General features: G+C 43.7%; 1 protein-coding gene, 1 non-coding gene and 1 pseudogene across 3 annotated transcripts in view; 2 read left to right on the top strand and 1 right to left on the bottom strand.

Moving 5' to 3' along the window:
- TRANK1 (tetratricopeptide repeat and ankyrin repeat containing 1) overlaps positions 1–24,679 on the bottom strand; it is a 156,523-nt gene that overhangs the window by 19,875 nt on the left and 111,969 nt on the right. For both annotated transcript variants that reach the window (XM_089331309.1, XM_008266129.5), the window contains 4 exons: positions 9,035–9,234; positions 8,497–8,634; positions 4,691–4,837; positions 3,839–3,995 (listed from right to left, as the gene is read on the bottom strand). In XM_089331309.1, the coding sequence (XP_089187435.1) occupies positions 3,839–3,995; positions 4,691–4,837; positions 8,497–8,634; positions 9,035–9,234 (642 nt within the window). The remainder of the gene's footprint in view (positions 1–3,838; positions 3,996–4,690; positions 4,838–8,496; positions 8,635–9,034; positions 9,235–24,679) is intronic.
- LOC127483060 (small nucleolar RNA SNORD24) lies at positions 8,713–8,785 on the top strand. Its single transcript, XR_007909029.1, has one exon. It is a non-coding gene; the product is annotated as a small nucleolar RNA SNORD24 (small nucleolar RNA).
- LOC138849458 (axin interactor, dorsalization-associated protein pseudogene) lies at positions 21,521–22,923 on the top strand (annotated as a pseudogene).

Genomic DNA, 24,679 nt, shown 5'->3' on the forward strand with positions numbered 1-24,679 from the left:
ATTATGAAAACAATGCATGATCATGATTTTTTAACCTCAGAAACACCACAGAAGGATATAGGTATAAAGTGAAATTTGTCCACATCTACTAACAATCCAACAGCCACTGGTCCTAACACCAGAGGTAACCACTATAAACAGTTTGCATCAGACCTATGGGTATAAACATGTGCATATGTGCTCGTTCTCTCTTCAAACTCTATTAAAACTGTTACTACACGTGTATACTGAATAGCTACAGAGAAATTTCTGATGAATTCTTTACTATCTGAACTCTTGGTTCCTGTTTTGTGAAACTCAGGAATCAAACAAACTTTGAAAACCTATTACCCCTCACTATCCGGACTCTCACAAACCAAATTTTTTTCAAGTACTGTCTATTTGAGAAGCAGAGAAACAGAGAGAAGCACAGACAGACAGAACTCTCATCAGCTGGCTAACTCCCCAAATACCCACAAGAGTCAGGGCTGATCCAAGGCCAAAGCTAGGACCCAGGAATGTAATCCAGGTCTCCCAACTTAGTGGCAAGAATCCAACCACTGGAGCCATCATCACTGTCCCCCAGGCATGAAACCAGATTCAGGGGCCAGAGCTGGAGATGGAACCCAGTTACTCTATGTGGGGTGCAGTCATCCCAACTGTTAGGGCAAACACTCACTCCCCTAATTCCATTTACTAGTTAGACACTTAGGAGGTGTTGGTATACACACATAAACACACATACACACACACGAATAAACATTCTATTCTAATAACTATAAATATGCTTTTTAAATTTTATTTTATTTTGTTTATTTTATTTTAAAGGTCTATAGAGAGACTCTACAGAAATCTTTTACCAGTTAGTTCATTCCCCAAATATCCACACTAGCCAGAGCTGGGCCAGGCTGAAGCCAGGATACCAGAACTCAATCTGATTCTCCCACATGGTTGGCAGGGACCCAAGGACTTGAGCCATCTTCTGTGGCCTCCCAGGATATGCATTAGCAAGAAGCTGGAATGGACAGCAAAGCAGGGAACCAAACCCAAATCCAAACTCAAACAGTATCCTAACCACTATGCCAAATACCCACTCCTATACAGTTTCATATTTGTATAATATAAAGTTATTTAAACAGATGGATCACTCTATCTGTGCTTGCTTAAATTTTTGCTTTCTCCCCCATCTAATAAATCTTAAACAACTTTCTATATCATTAAATGGAAATGCACCTCTCTCTCTTTTTAATGGCTATTTGCTATTTCATTGAAAGAAATGCAGTTAACCTTTTCTCCAGTGATGGACACATTAGGTTGTTTTTAGTTCCTGTGATTATAAACAGGGCTATGATGAACATCATGGATCTTTGAGATTTTGAACAAAAATATCTCACATAGATTGCTAGAGGTAGAACTTTTAAGTCAAAAGGACACTGCCAATCAATTACCCAAAAGCACACATTAATCGTATTCTCTGGGGCCAGCACTGTGGTGCAGTGGGTTAACACCCTGGCCTGAAGCGCCGGCATCCCATATGGGCATTGGTTCAAGACCTGGCTGCTCCACTTCTGATCCAGCTCTCTGCTAAGGCCTGGGAAAGCAGTAGAAGATGGCCCAAACGCTTGGGCCCCTGCAACCACGTGGGAGACCCAGAAGAAACTGGCTCCTGGCTTCAGATTGGCGCAGCTCCAGCCGTTGAGGCCAACTGGGAAGTGAACCATTGGATGGAAGACCTCTCTCTCTCTGCCTCTCTCTCTCTGCCTCTCTTCTCTCTGTGTAACTCTGACTTTCAAATAAAGAAATAAATCTTTAAAAAATTTTGTATTCTCCCAACAAGTCCTATTTTCTCTAATTTTCACCCATTCCTGTCCTTGGGTGAGCAGAATGCCAGAATCAGGGAATGCTCTTAGGAAATGGTTTGTCCACACACAAAGTTCTCTTTGTATAACCTTTTGGGGTAGAGCATACGGAGTCTTGTCTTTCTTGGGTGAAAAGGGAACCTCTGGTATCAAGAAGGACTGGCCGGCACCACGGCTCACTTGGCTAATCCTCCGCCTGCAGTGCTGGCACCCCAGGTTCCAGTCCTGGTTGGGGCGCTGAGTACTAGTCCCGGTTGCTCCTCTTCCAGTCCAGCTCTCTGCTGTGGCCTGGGAGTGCAGCAGAGGATGGCCACAGTGCTTGGGCCCTGCACCCACACGGGAGACCGGGAGAAAGCACTTAGCTTCTGGCTTCAGATCGGCGCAGTGCCAGCCGTAGCAGCCATTAGGGGAGTGAACCAACAGAAGGAAGAGGAAGACCTTTCTCTCTGTCTCTCTCTCACTATCTGTAACTCTCTCTGTCTCTCTCTCTCTCACTCTGCCTGTCCAAAAAAAAAAAAAAAAAAAAAAGGATTGGCTGGGAGATGTGGATTTAGGGAACTCAAGTAAACAAGTAAACAGGTAAGTTGAATTAATGGCACCAGATAATGGCTCAGATACCAGAGTCTTGATTCCTTGTGGGTCTTGACTATAGGCCATTCATCCTTTTTTTTTTTTTTTCCATATATATTTTTTAGATTATTTATTTATTTATTTGACAGGTAGAATTACAGACAGTGAGAGAGAGAGAGAGACAGAGAGAAAAGTCTTCCTTCTGTTGGTTCACTCCCCAAATGGCTGCAACGGCTGGAACTGTGTCAATCTGAAGCCAGGAGCCAGGTGCTTCTTCCTGGTCTCCCATGCAGGTGCAGGGCCCAAACACTTGGGCCATCCTCCACTGCCCTCCTGGGCCACAGCAGAGAGCTGGACTGGAAGAGAAGCAACCAGGACTAGAACCCAGCGCCCATATTGGATGCCAGTGCCACAGGCGGACGATTAGCCTAGTGCGCCATGGCAACCATGACGCCAGCCCCACATTCATCCTTTTAATACCGATTTACTACCTAACATGGGTCAAGCATAGACTTGACTCTGCAAGCACAGAGATAAAAAGCTGTGGTTAAGCTCCCTGTTAATGGCCTGGGAAAATGAGGAAGATGGCCCAAGTGCTTGGACCCCTGCTACCCATGTGGGAGACCTGGAAGAAGCTCCTGGCTTCAGCATGGCCCAGCCCCGGCTATAGCATCCACCTGGGGAGTGAACCAGCAGATCGAAGATCTCTCTCTCTCTCTCTGTCTCTCCCTTTCTTTCTCTCTGCAACTCTTTCAAATACATCAATAAATTTAAAATAATAGCTGTGGTTAATGGGACAAAATTACAAGCAAGCAATTATGCAGTATAAAAATCCTTGGGAAGCCAATGAGCCAGATATCAGAAAGATTACAAGAGAGAAAAGGGAAGACATTGGACTTTCTGGCATTGTCACAGAAAAGGAATGCAACAAACATTTGTGGAAGGTAAACTGGGTAACTGGTCCCTGAGAGATAAAAAGGAGGCAGGGGAAATCATGTGGGTCAATGGAAACGGCAAGTAAGGAGAACAGTATAGGGCTGGGAGAGGTTCAGGGGAAAGAGGAGGGAGGGGATGATAATTAGCATGTGTCAGGAGCCAAGTCACAATGAACCAAGCATGCCATGAAGCAGGACTGTGTCTGGTAGGCACTGCAGTCATTGAAGAATTTGGGGCAAAGGAATGACAAATTAGTTGAGAGTCTCAGAGAAAGAATAAAGGACAAATAAAGATCTTCCCTAAAGAGCTAACCCTCCTGATCCCATTGCACCACACTCTCCTATATACTTCAGCAAACGAGTAAGAACTCTCATTTCTTAGACGACTATGGAAAGGAAAGTGCTCTCAGAAGGTAATATCCTTCATATAGGACCATAAGAGCAGCCGAGAGAAGCATGCTGCCTCCAGCAGTGAGACTGTTTTAAAGCTCTTACCCTTATTTTCATCTGTCTTCACAACTTGGACAAAATTTCTTTCAATGAAATATTTGAAAGCAGCATCCCGTTTCTCTTGGTTTTCATCAAAGATCCAGAGGTTGACACGAGCCCGTGTGATGGCAGTGTATAGCTGCTTCAGCTCTCCATTAAGGAGCTAAAGATAAGATTAAGGACAAAGACGTAAGCTTTCTGTGTATAGCTACAGAGTGACACACTTCAGGGGGCTTAACACAGAAACTAAACTTTCAAGAATTCTGGAATATATAAAACTGAAATGTGGAGAAGAACAGCACAGCCATGAGCAGAACGCTAGGACCCTACTGTAGCCACAGCACAGGTGAGTGAGGCCTAGTGAGGCTAGTGCAAACTCCATCCCTTTCCACCAAACAGGCACGTGAGCACACCATCAGCCAAAGATGACTTGAATCTGTTTTAAGTGTTTACGTTTTAAGATAATTATTGATTCACTGAAGTTATAAAAGTAGTAGACAGGTCTCCTGTTCCCTACAGTTTACCTCGATAACACTTACACAATAGCTATGATTTAACTTTTAAAAATTAAATTACTCATAATTTCCACTATATCATTGTACTAAATTATTTGTCTTTCCCAAAACTGCACCAAAATTTCTGAATAATGCTGAGTGCTGGAGAAGAATAGAAGGTACAACCCATTCTCCCCACTTTCCCTGTCAGATGGTACCCAACCTGTCCAGCCTGGATCTCCAGGGGAGACCCATTGCTGCTGTACAGGAAGACTAGCCAATGCAAGCCTGCATTCTTCATCACCTCTTCTTTTTCCAGCCCTGTTTTCCACATAAAATGTGTAAACAAATAGAAGAAATTTACCTTGTACATTTCTGGATTCACCTTGATAGAATGACCCCGAGAGGAACTTGGTTTCTCCAGGGGCTCTTCAGCTAAGGGTTGGTTTTTACCTCCGGAATCCAATGATGAAGGTCTGAATGAGGAAATGATCTTCCACTCCTTGTAAGCCTGAAAAACAGTGATGAATGAAACAGGATACACTTCTGAGTTGTACAAATCGCCTCCCGAAGCTGCACAGAGAATTAAGACCCATCTGAGGGCCCGGCTTTCAACCCCAGCTGTAAGGAGGGGTCTATCCTGTGGCCTCAGACTGGATGAAGAGGGGCTAAAGCTGCAATGCAGAGGTCAGAGAAGCTACCCTGAGAATTCCCCAGACACTTAGCTAGGACAACTGAGAAGCCAGGTACACACACCCACCTCTTGCAGGAATGCTAGGGGCCATGAAGTTATTCTCATTGAAAAATATTCAAGAGACTAAAGGGACAAAGCCTCATCCCTTCTTACAACATGGTTAAGGGATGCCCCTGCGGCCCAGCAGTTAAGACATATGTGGCAGAATTTTCTAATTAAACTCTGAAACCAAAGTTGGAAGAAAATTCAGGTGCTGTGCACTTATTAAAAGGCAGAAGCTGAGATCACACAGGACAAATTCATACCTCAGTTCTTAAGATGACTATCTATGTGGCCTACGACACACTGGCTATTCTGTTCTGTAAAATGGGGCAAGAGACAGTTCCCAAGTTTGTTGGGAAAATAAAAGATGACCAATGTCAGGGTCTAGTACCGTGCTCATTATTTTACCCATTTTCTTTACCCAAATCTTAAAATCAAGGTGACCCCAGGGCCAGCGCTATGGTGCAGAAGGTTAAGCCTCTGTCTGCAGGGCCTGCATGCCATACGGGTGCTGGTTGAGAACTGGCTGCTCCACTTCTGATCCAGCTCCCTGCCCATGCATCTGGGAAAGCAGTGGAAGATGGTCCAAGCACTTGGGCTCCTGCACCATATGGGAGATCTGGAAGAAGCTCCTGGCTCTTGGTTTCAGTCTGGCACAGACCTGGTTGTTGCAGCCATTTGGGGAATGATGGAAGATACTACACTTGATTAAAAGTTAAAAGGCCGAGAAGCAATGGGAATGATGGAAGATCTCTCTCTCTCTCTCCATCCTCCCCATATTTCTGCCTTTCAAATAAATAATCTTTAACAAATAAAAAAATTCAAAGGCTGGTGCCGCGGCTCACTAGGCTAATCCTCCGCCTTGCAACGCCGGCACACCGGGTTCTAGTCCTGGTCAGGGCACTGGATTCTGTCCCGGTTGCCCCTCTTCCTGGCCAGCTCTCTGCTGTGGCCAGGGAGTGCAGTGGAGGATGGCCCAAGTCCTTGGGTCCTGCACCCCATGGGAGACCAGGAGAAACACCTGGCTCCTGCCATCAGATCAGTGTGGTGCGCCAGCCGCGGCACGCCGGCCGCAGCAGCCATTGGAGGGTGAACCACCAGCAAAGGAAGACCTTTCTCTCTGTCTCTCTCTCTCACTGTCCACTCTGCCTGTCAAAAAATAATAAAAAAATAAATAAATAAAATTAAATTTAAAAAAATGGTGCTGCTTTCCATTTATGTGATTTTTCAAGGTTGGGGAAAAGATGGAATGGACACAGCTCATAACTGCTTAAGTGACCCCATCACAAACTAAGTAAAGTAGGTTAGGTGCCTTAAACACTGTCCACTAAATAGGAACACTTATGCTACAAATCAACTGTAGAATTAATTGGCATTAATCAAAAAATCACTTAAGTAACTGAAAGATCTAAAACATTTTTTCAGCTTTATTGTGTGACATTATTTAGACAGCAAGATGTTTGCCAAGAAAAACAGGCAAAAGACACCAACACTTGACATTTGAGACGATCCTCCAGTGGCATCTCGAGTACAGATGGGCTGACCTTGACAGGGCCTGGGAAGCATAACGTATTTGAAAACTGCTAGAAGAGGAGAAAAGCTGCTCAGATGGGGACGACTGACCTGCTTCCATGAATGAAACACATTTTATTTCCAACACCAAGCTTTCAGTGATGAGTGCAAGTATTTGTGGCAAGGACACAGGCCTGACAGACTTGTGGTAATCAAAGCAGCAGCATTTCAGCATCTTCCAGCTGCTTCTCTTGGCACCAATAATTGTAAAAGAAAAGATTCCACTATCCAACCTAGACTTGGGGCCTATTCTCTAAGTCAGTTAAACAACCATAGAAGCTCCAGCCTTCAAATTCTCTCTCTCCCATTCACACATGAGTGTAAAGGCAGACTCCTCACTGAGGCACAAGGTAGACACCCTTTAAAGTCCAAACAGAGGAGTAGTTTGGGGTGATAGAGACAACAATTGCCCCTCCCCCAAAGAGAGGCAACATTCTGCAAGAGAAGGGTGTGGTATGACTACTCCTGGGCTCCTTCTGATGATCATGTGACTGCACAGGCAAAAGTAAATTTTTCTAGTAGAGAGAATAACAAAGGCAACAAGGACTTCCCCACCAAACTTTCTCTCCTTCTCCTCCTCTCTCTTTCTCTCATGCTTGCCCAGGTGGCAGGTGCTACAAACAGTGGTTGCCTGAAACATAAACAGAGGATGAGAGACAAGGTCAGAGAGGGAGAGAAACTCTCCCAGTTCCCTGTGTCACACAACAATCACTGTTCAACAGCCCTCAGGTGGTCCCCTCAGAGGACGCCCAGATCATCAGCTCGAGCACAGGAGGCTGGGGATGTATGTGCTGTCTTTCTTTTCATCTTATCAAAGCAGTTCCTCTCATTTGCTGATGACTCTTTTTGCTCTGGAGGTTGTAAATGATAAGCTCAGGGAGTCCTTTACACTAGGAAATACACGACACACCAAGATTGGCACGCACCACAATAAAAGTCTTTGGAGAAGCCTTACTGTGTGCACAGGATGAAGCAGATATTACCAAAAGATTCAGTTTGGGATCATTTTGATTCTGGGCAACTCATTAACCCACTGGTGGGAGCACACGGTCAAGATACCCAAGCCTTTTTCCTATTTCAGCATCAACGTGAGTCAGAAGAACTGGGGTTTTCTTTCACAAACAGAGCTAACTGCAAATTATAGCTAATGAAAACTGGACACTGGCACCTGGGTTCTAGGCTTACAAAAGAGTACAAGATACTCAGGGCACAGGGCAGGGCAGGGGACAGCCAGCCCAGGACACTGAGAAACAACCCACAGCTACTGTCAAAACCTATTTTTGCATGCATAGACCCTGACACTGAAAGGATGACACCCCCAGAGACACAACCAAGTACCTGTCACAGACTCTTATCCTCAGCTCCAAATTTTCTTTGCCAAAATTAAAATTCAGCTCAGACAGAATATATAAGGTGGCCTTAAAAACTATTTTTCATAAAATTTATATTTAAATTTTTTATTTGAAAGACATACAAACATGGGGAGAGAGACAGAGAGCAAGAGCAAGCTCTCATTTTCTGGTTCACTCCTCAAATGCCCACAATGGCTGGGGCTGGGCCAGGCCTAAGTCAGGAACCAGTAACTCAATCTGGGTCTCCCATGTGGTCTGTGGCAAGGACCCAACTACTTAAACTTTCATTTTTGCTTTCCAGAGTATGCATGCACAGGAAGCTAGAATTAGAAATGGAGTGAGAAGCAGAATCCAGGCTCTCTAATAAGGAATGTGGGTGTCCCAAGCAACATCTTAACCACTGTGTCAAACACCCACCCCATAAGTTTTTCATTTATTTCCATTCTTCTATGAACATTTTAAAACCCCCTTGCTACATACATTGTGTGAAAATAACTCAGTATGATATACCTCAGAATCAGTAAAAAAGTTGTAAAGGAGGACATCATCAAATTCTAAGCCTTTTGCTTCATAAATTGTTAGTACAAGTGCTAACCCCAGCTCTTCTGGAATTTTCTCCTTAGCCGTTTCATTGGCTACAAGGATTACCTGAAGAAAAACAAAACAAAAGTCAAATTCTACAATGAAAAACCTAGTAACAGTCTACTTCTTTAATTAGAAACAGCCCACAGATGACGTGAAGGAATATTTGCTATCTGAGTGTGGTGACGACATCAACACCACCCAGATGGCTGATGTGCAGGAAAAGAAAAAAGAAAAAAGAAAAAAAAAAGAAACCAACAAAAAAAGAAACAGCCAGCATGGACTTGGCCAGCCAGGCCAGTGGAAAGATGAAAACAATCAATCATTCACCCAACTCTGGAACTCACCCATTCTGAAACAGGAGCTGCTGAATTCTACCTTGTGGAATAATTCAGCCTTTCAAACCTTTTTTCAATTGCAAACTGCCTTTTATTTCAAAATATAAATACCATTACAAGCAGCTCACCTGGTGGGCTCCAAATTCAATGGGCTGGGTTTTCCTTTTATTCCCTCTTAGCAAAATTGCCAAGTCGCTTACACTGCAAGACTCCAGGACAGTTGGTTTGGGGCCATCCAGGAGGCCAGAGTCCCTGGGAAGGCGATCAAAAGATTCTGGGAAATAGAACTGAAGTAAATCCACCACTCCAGATGCCAGAGTGAGGATTCCTGGAACAAACAGAAAACATGTCAGACTGTACAACATGGCTGAGTTTGTGTTTGCTTGATTGTTTTGCTTTAGTCTTGCTTATCTCCTGAGAAGCAGTTTTGGCCCTGACAACATGTACAATTGCAAAGCCTATTAGTAGTGCCCAGTGGCCCTGAGCCATACCACTTGGGATGCAGCGGATGAAGGTGGAAACATCCACAGTGTTGCTATGCTGAGAGGGTCTTGTGGGATAACATTCTCAATTTATATTCACATTAGAAAAAATTACCTGATAAAGAAGATTCAAGGCAGAAATATAATCTAATTAGAGTTATTAGAAGGCCTGGATAAAGGAAGAAAACAAAAATCATCATGTTCCTCCTTATTGCAGCTTACAGTACTGGAAGCATCATTACCATGGTAACAGCAGTGCTGGACATTAGTTGGGGAAGCAATCGAGGCCTCCATCATGCTTTCCCACCAGGTGTGCACACAGCTGAGAGAGGACTAAGAAAAACTGTTAGAGCAGAGGAAACAACTTTCCAAAGAGCTTTCTCCCTGCATCCCATCTCTTGTCCAAGATCTGAAGTGACAATGACTGAACACCTATCATACAACAGGTACTCCATAAAAATATCCTGTCTAATCTTCACAACAACTCAGTACAGTTGCAGTTTTATAAACAGTGGCTTAAAAGCCTGAGAAATTCATGAGCAAATGATAGGATTTGAAGCTGAACTGAATACAGATCTCCTTATATCTCTCCACTACTCTTCAGGATACAATGTGCCGTATGCCCAACACCAGATTAAATTCAATTTGGAATACTGGGTGAAGTAGAATCCAATGTGGCATAGTGGCTTAAGCTGCCGCCTGCAATGCCAGCCTCCCATATAGGTACCAGTTAGTGTCTTGGCTACTCTACATCCTACCCAGCTCCTTGCTAAAGGTCTAGGAAAAGCAACAGAAGACGGCCCAAGTTCTGGGCCCCTGCTACCCACATAGGGAGATCCAGATGGGGCTCTCAGCTTCTGGCTTTGCTGTGGCCTACAGCTGGCCATTGTGGTCATCTGGGGAGTGAACTAGTGGATAGAAGAGCTCTCTCTATCACTCTCCATCTATTCCTCTCTCTGTAACTCTTCCAAAATAAATTTAAAAAAATCTTTAAAAAAAATATATTCTCTAGACAGAACAACATGACACAGGCATATATACACATGTGTCCCCACTGCTATTAACAAAAAGTAAAAGGAAATTTCTATCATTAAAACTATACCATATAGCCAGCGCCGCGGCTCACTAGGCTAATCCTCCGCCTAGCGGCACCGGCACACCGGGTTCTAGTCCTGGTTGGGGTGCCGGATTCTGTCCCGGTTGCCCCTCTTCCAGGCCAGCTCTCTGCTGTGGCCAGGGAGTGCAGTGGAGGATGGCCCAGGTGCTTGGGCCCTGCACCCCATGGGAGACCAGGAGAAGCACCTGGCTCCTGGCTCCTGCCATCGGATCAGCGCGGTGCGCCGGCTGCAGCGCGCCGGCCACGGCAGCCATTGGAGGGTGAACCACCGGCAAAGGAAGACCTTTCTCTCTGTCTCTCTCACTGTCCACTCTGCCTGTCAAAAAATAAAATAAAAAACAAAACAAAACAAAACAAACAAACAAAAAAAACTATACCATATAAAGCAATCATCAACACAAGTGGAAACTGCTAAATATAAGCAAAGCATCTGCTACTGTGGTTTCAACCCCATTAAGAGCCAGCAAAATCTAAAGATGAACATTAAGGGGAGAATTAGAAAAAGGCATGAGGAATAAGAGTTAAAGAGAAAACAGCAGAGAAAATTCTACACAAATTGGAGAAACACAGTAGATCTCCATGGAGGGCAAGGATGCGCACAACTTAGGATACCAGCAGCTGAGAGCCTCCACACCAGCGTTGAAGAGTGAGGTGAGACCAGACTACAGCAGCCCAAGTCACTAGCAAAAAAGCTGCAGGAATAGCCAAGAGGGAATCCAGCTTGGAGCCCACCAAACTAGAGGAGAAAAAAACAAAGAGGGGGCACATTTCTGTCTCTCTGATCATCCTGCAAGGTGTCCTGTAACAAGCTGACAGAGAGCAGGTGTCATTTTGGACATACGTAACAGCTGTACCAGCTCACGTTCCTGCCTAGAAACCAGCCTAGTGGAGACTCCTGAGGGGGCAGGGTGCTCGTGACTGTGGGAGGCTTGTGTGCCAGGACTGTGAAAACACTGAAGCTATGTGAGAGGACTCAGGGTGTGCCTGGGACACTGGACAGTCACTGTGGGAGGCTCCACATGATCAGGGCTCCCTGGTGAGGGACACTGCTGGGGGATCTGAGCTTATAATGAGGACTGTGCAGATCCTTTGTGTGGTCCTTGTGGCAGAGCAGATGAATAATATACCCACTGGGGCTAGCGCCCAGGCACTGATCTCCTTCGAGGAGAGGAGCTCAGCTGAGTCTATGCCAACAGACAAGAAGAAAATGCCCTCCTAATTAAAAAGAAGACTTACAACGCCAAACCTGGGAGTGTCACCTTCACCTCAAAAATGCCTTCTCCCTGGAGCACTGAACAGAGCTCCCTGGCCACACACACCTAGGCATTCCCTGAGAGGAGTCACTCCACTAATCCACTCAGACATAGTCCAAAGATAAAAGCTGCCACAGCAGGGAGTCGGGGGAAGGAGAAATCAGTGAGTATCTCAACAAATGCCAAATAACAAACACACCAATTCAAGAAATAAGAATGCAGAAAACAACATAACATCCCCAAAAGAACACAACACTTCAATACTAGACTGTGAAGATGATGAGATGGAAGAAATGCCAGAAATGGTATTCAAAAAACTGATCACAGGATTACTTAGATGCAATCAGAAGCAAATGCACAAACTAATGAAATCCATGCACAACAAGAAAGAAAATTTCTCCAACAAAATTGAGATCTTTAAGAGAAATCAAAATGAAATCTTGGAAATGAAGAATTCAATAGAACAACCAAAAAAAAGGTGGAGACCCTTAACAACAGAATCAGTGAAGCAGAACAAAGGATATCTGACTAGAAGACAAAGCACAGGAAAATATACAGTCAGATCAAATGCAAGAAGAATAAATTAGAAAACTAAAAAAACTGTTGGGAATCTAAAGGATATTATCAAATGACCCAACACATGGGTTCTAGGAGTTCCTGAGGGCGTGGAAAGAGAGAAAGGACTAGAAGGCCTTTTTAGTGAAAAATAGTAACAAAATTTCACCAATTTGGAGAAAGGTGCATACAAATACAGGAAACACATAGAACTTATAATAGATGACCAGAAGAGATTTTCAGCATGACACACTGTAATCAAACTCTTGACAGTAAAACATAAAGAAAAAATGCTAAAATGTGCATAAGAGAAACAACAGATTACTTTCAAAAGATCTCCAGTTAGACTCACAGCAGACTTCTCATCAGAAACCCGACAGGCTAAGAGAGACTGGCAAGATGTATTCCAAGTCTTAAGAGAAAAAAACTGTCTATCCAGCATACTATACCCTGAAAAGTTCTCATTTATGAACGAAGGTGAAATAAAGACCTTCCATGACAAACAGAAACTGAATTTGTTACCATCTATACAGCCCTGCAGAAGATGCTTAAGGATGTGCTGCACATGGAAACACAGAAACACGGTCATCACTATGAAAGAAAGTAAAGGAAGGAAATCTCTCGGTAAAATTACAAAAAAAATCCAAAGTAAAAAGTAGGAATATTTATGGAAAAATGGAAGGGCAAAATTGTTATTTATCAATAGTCACCTTGAATGTAAATGGATTTAACCCTGCAAATAAAAGACACAGATTGGCTGACTAAATTAAAAAACAAAACCCATTTATTTGCTGCCTAAAAGAAACACATCTCAGCAACAAAGATGCATGGGCCGGTGCCACGGCTCAATAGGCTAATCCTCCACCTGAGCGCCGGCACACCAGATTCTAGTCCCGGTCGGGGCGCCGGATTGTGTCCCGGTTGCTCCTCTTCCAGGCCAGCTCTCTGCTGTGGCCCGGGAGTGCAGTGGAGGATGGCCCAGGTGCTTGGGCTCTGCACCCACATGGGAGACCAGGAGAAGCATCTGGCTCCTGGCTTCGGATCAGCGCAGTGCGCCGGCCGCAGCGGCCATTGGAGGGTGAACCAACGGTAAAGGAAGACCTTTCTCTCTGTCTCTCTCTCTCTCACTGTCCACTCTGCCTGTAAAAAAAAAAAAAAAAAAAAAAGAAAGAAAGAAAAAAGAAAAGAAAAAGATAAAAGATGCATGCAGACTGAAAGTGAAAGGATGGAAAAAGAAATTCCATGTTAACAGAAACCAATAAAGAGCTGGTGTAACCATCCTAATATCAGACAAAATAGACTTTTACACAAAAATTGTTAAAAGAGACAAAAGACACTATGTAATAATTAAGGGATTAATTCAACAGGAAAATGTAACTATTACAAAAGTAGATGCACCTAATTACAGGACATCTGGCTATTTAAAAGGAATGTTAAGGGGCCAGTGCTGTGGCTCACTCCACCTGTGGCGTCAGCATCCCCTATGGGCACGGGGTTCTAGTCCCAGTTGCTCCTCTTCCAGTCCAGCTCTCTGCTGTGGCCCGGGAAGGCAGTGGAGGATGGCCCAAGTCATTGGGCTCTTGTACCCACATGGGAGACCAGCAGGAAGCACCTGGCTCTTGGCTTCGGATCGGTGTAGCTCTAACCTTAGTGGCCATTTGGGGTGAACCAACGGAAGGAAGACTTTTCTGTCTCTCTCTCTCTCTCTCACTGTCTAACTCTGTCAAATAAATAAATAAATAAATAAATAGGAATGTTAAGGGAGACCGGCACCGTGGCACAGTGGGTTAGTACTCTCTGCCTGTGGCGCCAGCGTCACATATGGATGCTGGTTCTAGTCCCAGCTATCCCTCTTCCAGTCCAGCTCTCTGCTGATGCCTGGGAAAGTAGTGGAAGACAGCCCAAGTCCTTGGGCTCCTGCACCCGCATGGGAGACTGGAAGAAGCACCTGGCTCCTGGCTTCAGATTGGCACAGCTCTGGCCGTTGTGGCCATCTGGGGAGTGAACCAACAGAAGGAGAACCTTTCTCTCTGTCTCTCCTTCTCACTGTCAGTAACTCTACCTCTCAAATAAAGAAATAAAATCTAAAAAAAAAAAAAAAAAAGGAATGTTAAAGGATCTAACAGGAGACATAGACTCAAATACAATAGTAATGGGAGACTTCAATACCCCACTTTTAGCAATGGACTGGTCAACCAGACAGAAAATCAGCAAGGAAACAGCAGAATTAATCGACACTATAGACCAAATGGACCTAACAGACATCTACAGTGTGGGGAGCAACTCGGACTAGACTAAGTTACTGGAATTAAGACTTATTCTGTGCATCTGCTCTCCCACAATGTGGCGCTGGGAGAGAAGAAAACAGCTTCTACACAGCTGCCTCCAGTTCAGCCAATAAACTGTAGGACTTGCTCCTGATTGGAGGAGAGCGGCGTGCTCGGCGTGTGGGCAGCCGAGCACGGATTGGCAGAGGAGGACTATAAAGGAGGAGAGAGACGGCATGCACCAGGAACATCTAAGGGGAATATCTAAGGGGAACACCTGTGCAGCCCCCGAGAGAGCCAGCCGGCGGTGTGCCGCTCCCCTGCGGAAGTGGGGAATGTGGCCAGGGGGAACTGCCCTTCCACGGAGGTGGAAGGGACAGTAGCCAACCCGGGAAGAACCAGCAGCAAACCCGGGGAGGGCCGAACAGACCAAAGAACAGCGCAGGGTCCTGTGTCGTTCCTCCACGAAGAGGGGGAGCGACATAATGGTGCCGTGACTCGGATATGAAGCCTAGGCAGGGCTTAGTGTCGTTCCTCCACGAAGAGGGGGAGCGACATAATGGTGCCGTGACTCGGATAGGAAACTTAGGAGGGAAGAAACGGGAAGAAGTGGAAAATATCGGAGAGAGAGACTAGCAAACAGCCTAGGGAAAAGCCGGACGAAAAAGGTGCCGGAAGAAGCTATTGAAAGCCTAGGCATAGACTCAGATACGGACTACGGGGGGAAGCTGGGAGAAATCTCTAAGGTCGAAAGCGAAAGTGAAAGCTAGAACAAACAGACTCAGATACGGACTGTGGGAAAGAAGTTAGGATTTAAAGTGAAAGCAAGAAGAAACTTAGACTCAGATACAGACTGCAGGTTGAAAGCGAAAGTGAAACCTAGAAGAAACTTAGACTCGGATACGGACTGTGGGGAGAAGCCAGGAGAAATGAGAGGGGAATATTGTTGGAAGAAAACTTAGGGAAACATACCGGGTAGAGAAAAATGTTAGGGAAATTGAAGCCGCGGGGGGCAGGCCGAGGCGGAGACGAAAGCCACTTTGGGATTCTCAAGTTAGCCCGGGAATGGGGAGCGAAGAGTTGAAACCAGAAGCGGAAACGTAAGCCAGGTTGGGATCCGTCTGATTAGCCCGGGGAGCAAAGGACGGGAAGCCAGACCGAAAGGCGCAGACGCGTGAGCTAGGTTGAATTCGCCAGGTTAGCCCGGGGAACTTAGATTGAATGCTAGTGGCGGAGACGTAAGCTACACTGTGTGACTCGCGGAGGCTGCCGCGCGCAGACAGAGCATGCGGGGCTCAAGTAGATAGGGAATGCTGGGCTAGTGCGAAGCCACGCAGATGAGAGAGGCGCGGGCTGAAGCGGCTCAGAGCCGGAAAGCCGCCGAGAAGCAGCCTTGGGGCAGGCGCCGGGAAGCCGCAGGGATAAGAGAAACAGAAGTTTAGAAGTAAAATGAGAGAAATAGGAATGCTGGAAGATAGAAGTAAAATGGGAGAAATAGGAATGCCCGGAGATAGAGAAATAGAGAAATAGAAAGGCCTCCCCACAATACTGCAATGAGAAGGCTTGGATTCGGTCTGCCTGATTAGTGAGGCGATGAGCACCTGCGGGCGGCTAGCAGCTTATGCGCCGCAGGTCACCGAAGACAGGCACGAATTAACATCAATAAGGCCTCCCCACAACACAGCAATGAGAGAGCTTGGATTCGGTCTGCCGGATTAGTAAGGCGGTAAGTACCAGCAGGCGGCTCGACCAGAGTATGAGCCGCAGGTCACCGAAGATAGGCACGAATCAACACCAATAGGCCTCCCCACAATATGGCAATGAGAAGGCTTGAGTTCGGTTTGCCTGATAGGGCTTGTAAGCACCTGCAGGCAGAGCAGAGCATGCGCTGCAGGGCACCGAACACAGGCACGCATCAGCGCCTAAAAACCTCCTCACAACATGGCGAAGAGAGGACCCGGATTCGGTTTGCCTGATTGATAGGACTTGTAAGAACCTGTGGCAACTCTAGCAAGTAGAGCAGAGTGTGTGCCACGGGACACCGAAGACAGGCACGTATCAACGCCAAAAAATAAAAAGAAAGGGGGATCTGTGGGGAGCAACTCGGACTAGACTAAGTTACTGGAATTAAGACTTATTCTGTGCATCTGCTCTCCCACAATGTGGCGCTGGGAGAGAAGAAAACAGCTTCTACACAGCTGCCTCCAGTTCAGCCAATAAACTGTAGGACTTGCTCCTGATTGGAGGAGAGCGGTGTGCTCGGCGTGTGGGCAGCCGAGCACGGATTGGCAGAGGAGGACTATAAAGGAGGAGAGAGACGGCATGCACCAGGAACATCTAAGGGGAACATCTAAGGGGAACACCTGTGCAGCCCCCGAGAGAGCCGGCCTGCGGTGTGCCGCTCCCCTGCGGAAGTGGGGAATGTGGCCAGGGGGAACTGCCCTTCCACGGAGGTGGAAGGGACAGTAGCCAACCCGGGAAGAACCAGCAGCAAACCCGGGGAGGGCCAAGCAGACGAAAGAACAGCGCGAAGAGGGGGAGCGACACTACAGAACTTTTCATCCTACAGTTGCAGAATACACATTCTTCTCACCAGTGCATGGAACCTTCTCTAGGACTGACCACATGCCAGGTCATAAAACAAGTCTCAGAAAATTTTAAAAAAAATCAGAACATATATCTTCTTGGACCATAATGCAATGAAGCTGGAAATCAGCAATTCGGGAATCTTTAGAACATAGGCAAACACACGGAGACTGAACAACATGCTTCTGAATGAACACTGGGTCTTTGAAGAAATTGAAAAAGAAATGAAAAAATTTCTGGATACAAATGAAGATGACAACACAAAATATCAGAACTTGTGGATTACAGCAAAAGCAGTGTTAAGAACAAAGTTTATAGCAGCTGGTGCCTATAACAAGAAATGGGAAAGGCACCAAGTAAATGAGCTATCAATGCATCTCAAGGATCTAGAAAAACAACAGAAAACCAAACCCAAAACTAGTATGAGAAAACAAATCATTAAAATTAGAGAATAAATCAACAAAACTGAAACAAAAAAATTTGAAAAGCAAAACAAAGAGATGGTTTTTTGAAAAAAATAAACAAAATTGACACACCATTGCATTGGCCCAACTAACTAAAAAAAAAAAAAAAAAAAAGAGAGAGATAAGACCCAAATCAATAAAATTAGAAATGAAAAATAAAATGTAACAACAGACACCACAGAAATAAAAAGAATCATCAGAAATTACTATAAAGAGCTGTATGCCAACAAACTGGGAAACCCAGAAGAACTGGATAGATTCCCAGACATATACAACCTACATAAATTGAGCCTTGAAGACACAAAAAAACAAAATTGACCCATTACTAAGACAGAAATTGAATCAGTAATAGAGACCCTCTCAACAAAGAAAAGCCCTGAACCAGATGATTTCACTGCTGAATTCTACCAAACATTTAAAGAAGAACTAACTCCAGTTCTTCTCAATTTATGGAAAACAATTTAAATTCTTTCTATGAAACCAGCATCACCTTAATTTCTAAATCTGAAAAAATACAACAGAAGAAGAGAATTACAGGCCAATTTCCCTGATGAACATAGATGCAAAAATCCTCTACAAAATTTTAGCAAATCAAATCCAACAACACATCAGAAAGATCACTCACCCAGACCAAGTGGGATTTATCCCTGGTATGTAAAGATGGCTTAATATTTGCAAATCAATCAATGTGATACATTACATTAACGAATTGCAGAACAAAAACCACATGATTATCTCAATAGATGCTGAAAAAGCATTTGATAAGGTACAAAACCCTTTCATAATGAAAACTCTAAGCATACTGGGTATAGAAGGAACATTCCTCAGCATAATCAAGGCGATTTATAACAACCCATGGCCAATGTCCTATTGAATGGGGAAAAGTTGGAAACATTCCCACTGAGATACGGTACCAGGCAAGGATGCCCACTCTCACCACTGCTATTCAATATAGTCCTGGAAGTTTTAGCCAGAGCCATTAGACAAGAGAAAGAAATTACAAGGGATTCAAACTGGGAAAGAGGAAGTCAAACTATCCCTAGTTGCAGATAATATGATTCTATGTATATGGGATACAGAAGATCCACCAAGAGACTACTGGAACTCATAGAAGAGTTTGGTAAAGTAGCAAGATATAAAACCAACACACAAAAATCAACAGCTTTTGTATACACAAATAACGCCACAGCTGAAAAAGAACTTCAAAGATAAATCCCATTCACAAAAGCCACAAAAAAACATCAAATGCCTTGGAATAAATTTAACCAAGGATGTCAAAGATCTCTATGATGAGAATTACAAAACATTAAAGAAAGAAACAGAAGATACAAAAGAATGGAAAAATCTTCCATGTTCATGGATTAGAAGAATCAATATCATCAAAATGTCCATTCTTCCAAAAGCAATTTACAGATTCAATGCAATACCAATCAAAATACCAGACATTCTTCTTAGATCTAGAAAAAATGATGTTGAAATTTATATGAAAACACAGGAGACCTCAAATAGCTATAGCAATCTTATACAACAAAAACAAAGCCGGACGCATCGCAATACCAGATTTCAAGACATACTATAGGGCAGTTATAATCAAAACAGCCTGGTACTAGCACAAAAACATATGGATAGACCAACGGAACAGAACAGAAACATCAGAAATCAATCCAAGCATCTACAACCAACTTATATTCGACCAAGGAGTTAAAACCAATTCCTGAAGCAAGGACAGTCTCTTCAACAAATGGTGCTGGGAAAACTGGATTTCCACGTGCAGAAGCAAGACCCCTACCTTACAACTTACACAAAAATCCACTCAAAATGGATTAAAGATCTACCCTATGACACAATGCCATCAATTTATTAGAGAGCATTGGGGAAATACTCCAAGACATTGGCACAGGCAAAGAGTTCTTGGAAAAGTCTCCAAAAGCACAGGCAATAAAATCCAAAATTAACAAATGGTATTACATCAAATTCAGAAGTTTCAGTACTGCAAAAGAAACAGTCAGGAAAGTGAAGAGGCAACAGACAGATTGGGTGGAATTATTTGCAAACCATGCAACTGATAAAGGATTAATAACCAGAAAATATAAAGTGATCAAAAAACTCCACATCAACAAAACAAACAGCCCAGTCAAGAAATGGGCAAAGGACTTAAAAAGACATTTCTCGAAAGAGGAAATCCAAATGGCTACAGATACATTAAAAAATGCTCAGGATCACTAGCAATCAGGGAAATGCAAATCAAAAACCACAATGAGGTTTCACCTCACCCCAGTTAGAATGACTTTCATACAGAAATCAACAAACAAATGCTGGCGAGGATGTGGGGGAAAAGGTACCCTAATCCACTACTGGTGGGAATGTAAACTGGTAAAGCCACTGTGGACAACAGTATAGAGATATCTCAAAATCTAATATAGACCAGGGCCGGCGCTGTAGCGCAGTGGGTTAATGCCCTGGCCTGAAGCGCCAGCATCCCTTATGGGCGCTGGTTCTAGTCCTGGCTCCTCCACTTCCTATCCAGCTCTCTAGTATGGCCTGGGAAAGCAGTAGAAGATGGCCCAAGTCCCTGGGCCCCTGCATCCACGTCAGAGACCCAGAGGAAGCTCCTGGCTCCTGGCTTCAGATTGGCACAGCTCCGGCTGTTGCGGCCAACTCAGGAGTGAACCATTGCATGGAAGATCCCTCTTTCTCTGCCTCTCCTCTCTCTGTGTTACTCTTTCAAATAAATAAATATTTAAAATAAATCTAATATAGACCTATCATATGACCCAGGCCTCTCACTCCTGGGAATTTACCCAAGGGAAATGAAATCAGCATATGAAAAAGTTATCTGCACTCCCAGGTTTATTGCAGCTCAATTCACAATAGCTAGGACATGGAATTAACCTAAATGCCCATCAACAGTAGACTGGATAAAGAATTTATGGGATATGTACACTATGGAATACTACACAGAATTTTTAAAAATGAAATCCAGTCATTTGCAACAAAATCGATGAATATGGAAAACATACACCATACTTAGTGAAATAATCCAGTACCAAAGGTACAAATACCGTATGTTCTCCATGACCAGAGAGAACTAACAGAGCACCTAAAACGCAATCTACAAAAGAGAAATTGACATTATGGAAGCAATGATTTGAATAGGCCTTGTCTTGACTACTGAGGAACTTTTTTTTTCTTAATAGAGAATGGGACTGGGAATGGGAGAATGAGGTGAGGGTGCGGTGGGAGTGAGGGTATGATGGGAATAATCACTATATTCCTAAAGTTGTACTTATGAAATTTGTACTTATTAAATAAAAGGTTTCTTTGGGGGGGAAAAGACTGCTTATGAAAAAGTGTTTAAAGCTCATTTGAAATCCAAAATATTTTTTGCAAAAAACTAGAAAGTTGGCAAGCATCCATTTGCCAGAAGATTAATAAAGGCCACATCCTTTAAAAAGGGGGAGGGGGCACAAGGGGCCGGTGTGTTGTGATTAGTGAGTTAAGCTAAGCTTGCATCAACAGCATCCCATATTAGAGTGCCTGCTAAAGTTCCAACTTGAGTCCCAGCTGCTCCACTTCTGATCCAGCTTCAGGCTAATGCACTTGGGAAGCCAGCAGAAGAGGGCCCGGGCCCCTGCCACCCATGTGGGAGACCGGCTGGAGTTCCTGGCTCATGGCCTCAGCCTGGCCCAGCCCTGGCCCATGGCTGTTGCATAATTTGGGTAGAGAATCAGTGGAATCTGTGGATGAAAGATCTTTTTTTTCTCTCAATCTCTCTCTCTTTTTCTACTTCTCCTCCTCTCTCTGACCTTTGAAATAAGTAAACACATACATAAATCTTTAAAATAAGAAAAAGGTAGTAGTGACTATAGTGGTTCCTCTTGGCCCTGTTAATGTCATCCCCTGGTACTGCCAGGCACAGGAAGTATGACACTCTAAAGACAGACCTTGCTGGGGCAAGGGCGGGAGGGAATGGGGTCCTGGCCAAGTGCAAGGTGATCAGAATCTGCTGCAGTGCCAGTTTTAAGAGAGGCGCCAACTTCGACTCTTGGGGCCAGCTGGTGGAAGCAACAGATAAGTATCAGGTATTAATTAGCAAGACCTTTATGAAAAAGAGGTCCAAGTTCAACAAGATTTTGAATTCATAGAAGAATAAAAGAAACCCATAGGCAAAAATGCAACATGCTCAGAATTACAAAGTGGAGCTTCTACAGTCCACGCAGTCCCAAGGAGAATTTAAACTGAAGGACCCGAAGAAGCTAGAACCAATCCTAAATAATATTCTAACATACAACAAACAATTCCCATGTGATGTTCAGCCTGTTCCATTAAGAATTTTTAGCACCTGGTAAAGAGAATTTGGAATTTGACCAAGATGAAGAGGGGTACTAGAAAGGGATCCCCTTATTCTTTTTCTGCCAGAATTCCTGGTAATTCATTACTAAGGTTGCCATCTGAATCAGGAACGATGTTACTCACAATCAGAATGGAGAAAATTGCTAAGAAAGATGTTACATAGTGCCTTGATCCCTATATTACAGATAGTGCGAAGGCTCTGAATGGCAGAGATTTAACTCCTGGGCAAGATATTCCTGTGCCTTCAGGAAAAGTTACACGTTTTGTTTTTGTTTTTATTTTTTATTTTTTGTTTTTTTCTTTTTGTTTTTGTGTTTGTTTTTTGACAGGCAGAGTGGACAGTGAGAGAGAGAGAGAAAGGTCTTCTTTTACCATTGGTTCACCCTCCAATAGCAGCCACAGCCGGCGCACTGCGCTGATCCGAAGCCAGGGGCCAGGTGCTTCTCCTGGTCTCCCCTGTGGGTGCAGGGCCCAAGCACTTGGGCCATCCTCCACGGCACTCCCGGGCCACAGCAGAGAGCTGGCCTGGAAGAGGAGCTACCAGGACAGAATCTGGCACCCCGACCGGGACTAGAACCCGGTGTGCTGGTGCCACAGGCGGAGGATTAGCCTAGTGAGCCGCGGTGCTGGCCAACAAATGTTCACTTTCAAGTGGACGTTGAGCTCCAGAAGCCCACTGAAAAGTTAACCTAAAGTGCAGCTATCTTCTTTGAATTCAAACATGACAGGCTTAAAAACAGCTTCAGCATCACCAACTGCTTTGCTTTCACAGAGATGGATGAAATTAAACCTGGGCCAACTGTAACAGAACTACATAAGAAACTCATGCACTTTAAAGGAAAGACATTGTAATTACTGACTACGAAACCCACTTTGCTTTCATCTACACCAAACTTTACACAGGAATGATCCCAACGTGAACAACCTGGAACTGCTATGAATTTTAACATTTGCTAGAAACCATCACTGCTCTGTAAGCATATTCACCCTTCTAAAGGGAGAAACAAGCTGTTACCATGACATTAGACCAGAGTGAGTCCACTGCAAAGTTGTATCACAAAATCAAAGTTTAGTGCATTGCTGACATATAGAACTCCTTTGGAAACAGATTTATTGTAGATTTTAAAACCTGCTTTTACTTTTCTATTAATTGCACAACTAACAGTCTATGTTCTAAGTTACCACTACTCCTATTCTGTTTCTTGGAACAATACTGTTGTGGGTAGGTGTGTTCATCTTCAAACTTAACACCATAATAACAAATTTGCTGGAGTTCACTTTTGTTCTGATACCCTCTTTTGGTTTCAGTTAACTTCAAAGTTTGGGTCAAGGTGGGTAGAATAGTATCAATGTGTTTTGAAAAGAAATGGACCAAAGAAGGTCTGTTTAGGGGCTGGCGCTGTGGCATAGTAGGTTAATCCTCTGCCTGCAGAGCCAGTATCCCATATGGGCACCAGTTTGAGTCCCAGCTGCTCTGCTTCCAATCTGGCTCTCTGCTATGGCCTGGGAAAGCAGTGGAAGATGGCCCAAGTGCTTGGGTCCCTGCATCTGTGTGGGAGACCCAGGGGAAGTCCCTGGTTCCTGGCTTCGGAATGGTCCAGTTCCAGCCATTATGCCATTTAGGGAGCAAACCAGAGGATGGAGGACCTGTCTGTTTCTCCCTCTCACTGTCTGTAACTCTCTCAAATAAGTAAATAAATAAATAGATCTATAAAAAAACAAACAAAAAGAAGGTCAAAAGAAGGTCTGGAGATGCTAGGCTGTTCTTTAAAGGCTGGCCACATTTGCCCTGATCTGGTATCTTTCCTGCTTAGAAATAGCTTGCCTTGGCCAGATCAGTGTTCCGCATGCAAATGTTCTCTAAGTTGTAGCTGTAATTTTTTCCAGATGACCAGATTGTTTTTTCTGAAAGTGAGCATACTTTTAATCATGCTGATTAACTGTTCTTCTGCATCATATTATTATTCTTTCTAATAATGATTCTAGGGTTAACATCAGAATTACAAATTTTTAGATGGGTTTGTAATGTCTTCTAAATCATGTAATCTAAAAATAATTGAGTTAGATACTAATGAGATATTGCAGGAACAACTGCTGTTTTTCTGACAACTGATTATTAAACCTTAAAACCCAAATACCTCTCTTATAGTGATGAGTATGCAGAATCTGGAAAGATATTGTATTTTTAAATATAGGTAGACAAGAATGCCATTTATTTCCTATTTAGATATACTGAATTTATCCATGTGAGAATATATATGCAGGTCATTAGCTTACTATAATTTGACTATTTACATGACTTTTGACTTAATGGAGCACAAATAAAATTTTCAGGGTATACACGAGGTGGATATTTCATACACAGAACATTAAGATTTTTGATGAGCTCTCTGTGGGTTACACATCGAAACTGCATATTTTATTATTCATTCTTTTAACTAACAATGCATGAAGGAAATGCAATGTCAATACTTGGCTTGTTTTTAAACTAATATAGTAACCCTAGTCATGCCAAAATGTTTGCTTTTTGAAATAATCACAATTAAGTTGTTTCAGCACTTGCATTTCAAGAGATCTAGTCTCTACGTTTAATGGTCTCTTAGGTCAATTCTGTTTACGAGATGGATATTAATAAAAATTGTATGAGTTGGGGCTGGTGCTATGGCACAGTAGGTTAATCCTCCAGCTGCTGTGCT

Source organism: Oryctolagus cuniculus, chromosome 4 (genome assembly GCF_051225735.1).
Source record: "Oryctolagus cuniculus isolate XC-2025 breed Fujian yellow rabbit chromosome 4, ASM5122573v1, whole genome shotgun sequence".
Classification (NCBI taxonomy): domain Eukaryota; kingdom Metazoa; phylum Chordata; class Mammalia; order Lagomorpha; family Leporidae; genus Oryctolagus; species Oryctolagus cuniculus.